Genomic DNA, 5,372 nt, shown 5'->3' with positions numbered 1-5,372 from the left:
CAGGAGCATGCCTAAGCCCAAGCATGCCCAAGATCAGGTGCTGAGCTAAGAAATAGTTTCAAAATGTTGCGTGTTATGAGCTAGTTTAGGCTTTGAGCTGTAACAGAATGTTCTGTGTAATGGCGGATGGTTTAACATTAACTGTATGAAGATGGGTGAGAGGGTCCTGCACCCCTATAAGTGAGATAAAGTTTAATCTTGGGGGTCCCCTGCTATTTTCTTTATTAGTGTTAGGATTTTAAGATAAAACACAAAGCGGTCGTCGTCTTTTCCAAGTTTTTATCATCCTCAGCGTCAGATTCAAGTTTCAAGTTTGGTTTATTTGTCACATACATAGTCATACACAGTATAACTCGCAGTGAAATGGTTGAGATTCTCCCTGGATTTATGTGCCTTCCAGTGAAGAAGGAGCAAAGAACGCTTCCTACTAGAAAACTCTAAGGTAATTCCGATTACTCTTGATTCTGTTGTTATGTAGTTTGCTGAACAGCCGCTAAACATTTTGGTAGAACATTATCATATAACATTATCACGTTTGCTAACTAAAAACTTGACAGGCTAGCTAGCTAGTACACTAGACTAGCCCCATTGTTAGGCTATAACCTAAACCAGATAAATCATAAATGCAGTCGTGTGAGTCATTACCTAGCAATGTTTAGTGTAGAAGCTTTATATTAATCAAATTGCTTTTAGCCAGCGTTTTTCATTTTATTACTGCTACCTTAATACTGTTATCTTAGCTAATAATGTTTTGTTAGCACCAGTTAGCAATGTTTTATATGCAAATTTTATGGCTCTCACTTAAGTATGAAATTTTAAAGCATGCAACTAGCATTAAGATGGCATATTCACTTTCTGTGTTGTAGGTTTACACGGACGCCTTCAAACTTACAAACTTAAGTCCTGTCTCTGAATGTTGCTGGTCTACTGGGCTGCTGTTTACCAGGCTGGCAAGCCACATCTAGGACAGCATCCAGAAGACATGCATCCAGAAGACATTCTAGAAGACATGCATCCATAAGACATGTATCCATAAGACATGCATTAAAGTGCTATTTAGGTAAACTAGTGTACACAAATACTTGTGTCTTTCGCTACGAAACAATAGAAGATCAAGGCTGTTATTTGTTTTTGGTCAATGATGATTATAACAGATTTGGAGAATAATCCATGGGTGAGATAATACTACAATGACACAAATAATAAGGACCCCCCCCCCCCCCCCCCCCCAAAAAAAAACCAAAACATTTATCATTATCAGGACAAATGAAGTGAGCACTCAGGGTTTGTACTGTGTAATACGTCATTTGCTGACCCATTTGCTGCTGGTCACCTCATAGACTAGCAATAGGTATCCTAAATATTCTTCAAAAAATAAATTGCATTTCATGATGAATTGATACAATTGTAATCAAATTTAAATATATATTTTACACAACATTTATTAGAATTTAATCTTATTTTTTTATATATTCACAATATCAGGATGAGAAACGTAATAAATTCTTATTTATGGTCACATCTTCATCATCAAACATAAAGTATGCAGCAAGCATGCGGCGTGAAGGCTCCCTTTACCAATATGAAGCCAACTTCAGCCGTCTAATAAGCTGTGAATACGTAGCCCAATGACTCAGAAGCTGTGAATAATTAACCAACTCAGAGCAGCCACTGCATGCGCCGTGTTACCTTCACCTGTACATCGCAGACAGATTGATGTCAAAGTCAAAGTCCAATTTATTTATATAGCGCTTTTTTTACAACACACAGAGCAGCTTCACAAATGTGTGCATCCAGATCCCTAATGGCACGGGTTCGGTGCAACTGTGTATTGCACTGGTGTATGTAACACAGTGACATGCACTGTGTAATACACATTGCAAAGCATCTTAGCAGTGTAGTGCCTATGCTGTGAAAGACATCTGATTCAAGGTGTTTTATTTGGTCAATGTCAAAATATAAATCTTATGGTGAGATCAGTGAGTAGGGTTTCCATACAACTCCCTTTGGAAATAAACTTAATATCAAAAAGGCCAGACAAATATACTTTCATGAAAAATCAGGAAACCCCAGAGGTAATAAAAAGCATTTATTATTTAAAAAATAAGTTGTTATTTATCATATATTATTTAATAAAATAATAAATAAATACAGCGTTCATAAATGCATAATCCATATGCCTTACACAAATTTCACAGGACAAATGCTATTTCATTCTTGTAATTAATAATCAATAATGTCATTATTGTTTGAAGATCTGAATTTGATATTTTTAGTGCTAATCAAAAACCAGTGTTTGTTTTGCACACTAAACTTTTTGTCAATGATGTCATCAAGAAGAGCTTTGAAAAAAAGCGGTCGATGACTGGGGAAAGTCCCCTACCAAGGCCAGTTCTAGAGAGAGAGAGAGAGAGAGAGGGAGAGGGGGAGAGAGAGAGAGAGAGAGAGAGAGAGAGAGAGAGAGAGAGAGGGAGAGAGATAGATATAGATAGATAGATAGATAGAGAGAGAGAGAGATAGATACATAGATAGAGAGAGAGAGAGAGAGCGAGAGAGAGAAAAAAAAAAGATAAATAGATACAGATAAACAGAGGTAGGCAAAGAACATAGGCTTCCCCTCATCAGTAACCAATAACTAATAAGTCAGTGCAGGCTCTAAACCCAGGAACTCCGCACAGCTCACCATGGCAACTAAATTCCAAGATCCGCAGAGGCTCCAATCTCTAAAACAATATCACATATCCGAGGAATATGGGTTTATTCTCCCTGAACCTCTGGTAGGTATATGGGATTTACAGTAGATTTGAGTTACATGTGATTCAGTTCAAGAGGGTTTGATAATTAGCCAATGATTTGAATCAGATAGACTTGTATTAGAGTGGACTAGAACTGGCTCCTTGGATAAAAGCAGTCTATTTTCCAAAAAATTATTAAATGATGAAGGATGTATGAGTAATATAGCATCTTTATTTTTTTGTATATATTTTGTATATATTTTGTATATACAGCCTGAATAGATTTTTGTGTTTTTCAGCTTTGAACCTATATTTAGAAAGATCTGTGGCACTTGCTTTTATCCAAATAACGTAAAGATGTGATAAAACTATATTAATACTGCACTGCAACAATATTTGGTTGCAAGAAAGTGAAAACTAGTGCAGATATTAATTTTGGAAAATGAAAGATTTCTGTAAAAATGATTAATGTTTATTAATTTCATTACTGTAAAACATTCAGCAACAAATATTTACATGAATGCATGTTTCAAATGATACTTAGGGTGTCTTGGTGGTCTTCAATACAAATTTCAGCCCAGTTCAGTGAAAAATAAGGAATCAGTGAGGATTAGAATATACATACAAAGAACTAATAAAAATATGAAATTGAGCTCAGAGGGCCAAACCTCATATCAAAATTCATAACAAAAAAAGAAAATTCATAACAAAAAAAGTGTTTTTGGTAGACAATTTCATCAATTCAATAAAAATGATATGAACTTAATTTCACATGATATTTTCAAGGAAATGACATGAACTGGGAGGCCTGGGTGAGTTGGTGCAGAATGGACCTTTGGTTTTGTATTTGGGTTTGTTTAGTTTTTTTATTTTTTGGTGTGAGCAGCATTTTGTTGGCTCCACCAGAGTGAGTAGAAGCTAGCAAAGCCGAGTCTCTCTGGTCTCCAACAGACCAAGCTTCCTCCCTATTTCCAACCCTGGATGGAGGTTGCCGGACACGTCAGCGAGCTCGTCTGCTCTCAATCCCTACGTGTTTCTGTCCATAAGGTACACCTGTACACTTGCATTCGCAAAAGCTCGAGTGACTTACAGTGTTTTGATAGAACAAATTATGATGCTTATTCATTAGTTTAAGGATGCTACTAAACTAGAACTATCATTGAAACTTTGCACAAGGAAAGTGGTAACCCTGAAAGGGTTAGTGGTTGTTCAAGTGCTTCTTGAAGAGGTGGGACTTCAGTCTACACTACACTCTGAAAGCTGATGTGACCACATCAACTCCGCCAACATTCCTAATTAACTTGACTTGTGCTCTTACACTATTGTGCTAGAGTCCTGTTGGATTCCTGGACACACACACACGCACACATACACACACACACACACACACACACACACACACACACACACACACACACACACACACACACACACACTAACACTGGTGACTAGCACTGCAGTTAAAGTCATTCTTCCACACTCAGATGCCTCTGTTGGAGACTCACTTCCTGCAGAGCCATCGTGAACTGCGATTGGCCCATCTGGCTCTGAGCGTCATGACGATGGGATATGTGTGGCAAGAAGGGGAGAAACACACAGTTCAGGTACCACAGTGCCCAGTCCACACACATCACACTCTAGAACCTCGTCCCAGCGATCCCAGTATAAAAAACAAATAATCTTCCATCTTTATATGCTTTGTTTGTGCTTGTGGGTGCGTGCGCATGTGTGTGTGTGTTAGGTTCTCCCAAAAAATCTGGCCATTCCATACTGGGAGGTGTCTCAGAGGTTGGGTCTGCCCCCAGTTCTCACCCATGCGGATGGCGTCTTGGCTAACTGGAGGAAAAAAGATCCAAAAGGGTCTGATGTGTCATATTTTCTCTGGAGAAGTGTCCAGAACACTGTCCAGTGCAATTTATATATATATATATATATATATATATATATATATATATATATATATATATATATATATATAAACAGTTCTATATACAGTAGTCCTATATAAAGTAGTTCTATACACATATGTATACATTTATAAATATCAACACATATACGTACATAGATAGAAGTATGTTAAATGAAATGAGTAGATTGTATAAATATATAATATATAAAGAATAGCCTATTGCTATACGTACTATAATATAAATCCCAATAATATACAGAATAAATATGTAGTGATTCAGTAACATTGTACAATATGCAGAGAATGGGGTGTATAAATAAATAAGTAAAAATATAAGTGTAGTATAAGTGTAAATATAAGTGCAGTATGTGCAGTGTGAGCAGTAGTTCTGACAGTACAGAGTGGAGTTCAGCGTAGTTTCTTTGGTAGTAATGATGAGTGAAGCGAATGCTAAAGTTGAAGGTTTTGCACAGGGAAATGGGTAACACAGAGTTGCGATATTTAACGTCACATCTTGTTTTCATGCTACATGTGGATACCTGGTGTTTCCAGTCCACTTGACATCGAGTAAGTTTCCACTTTATTTAATTATTTAAAATAAGTGCTGTAATTTAAGGTGACCAGTAGAGGGAGACAATTTATTACCATTGCATTACTGTGTAATATTTGTCCAGAAGAGAGCGTAACATGGCATTATAATATATATTTAAAAGTGTATCACAGAACTA

The 5,372-nt window shown here is 36.8% G+C and overlaps 1 protein-coding gene and 1 long non-coding RNA gene across 4 annotated transcripts in view; both read left to right on the top strand.

Annotated features, from left to right (window-relative positions):
• The first annotated feature begins 14 nt into the window (after window positions 1-14).
• Window positions 15-1,065, top strand: LOC145652668 (uncharacterized). Its single transcript, XR_014118926.1, has 2 exons — window positions 15-442; window positions 867-1,065. It is a non-coding gene; the product is annotated as an uncharacterized LOC145652668 (long non-coding RNA).
• A 1,474-nt stretch (window positions 1,066-2,539) lies between these two features.
• The window catches only part of ido1 (indoleamine 2,3-dioxygenase 1), an 8,805-nt gene continuing 5,972 nt past the window's right edge, over window positions 2,540-5,372 (top strand). The window contains exons 1-5 of one of the 3 annotated variants that reach the window (XM_081703881.1): window positions 2,546-2,777; window positions 3,687-3,782; window positions 4,220-4,339; window positions 4,477-4,595; window positions 5,197-5,211. In XM_081703881.1, coding sequence (XP_081560007.1) covers window positions 2,685-2,777; window positions 3,687-3,782; window positions 4,220-4,339; window positions 4,477-4,595; window positions 5,197-5,211 — 443 coding nt within the window. In that variant the 5' untranslated portion in view covers window positions 2,546-2,684. Of the gene's footprint in view, window positions 2,778-3,686; window positions 3,783-4,219; window positions 4,340-4,476; window positions 4,596-5,196; window positions 5,212-5,372 lie in introns of all 3 variants that reach the window. The other 2 variants (XM_035536335.2, XM_081703882.1) reach the window with 2 other exon arrangements.

The sequence above is a fragment of the Electrophorus electricus genome, chromosome 20 (assembly GCF_041902795.1).
Source record: "Electrophorus electricus isolate QZ-2024a chromosome 20, ASM4190279v1, whole genome shotgun sequence".
Taxonomy (NCBI): domain Eukaryota; kingdom Metazoa; phylum Chordata; class Actinopteri; order Gymnotiformes; family Gymnotidae; genus Electrophorus; species Electrophorus electricus.
This window is presented reverse-complemented; position numbering and strand designations above follow the sequence as displayed.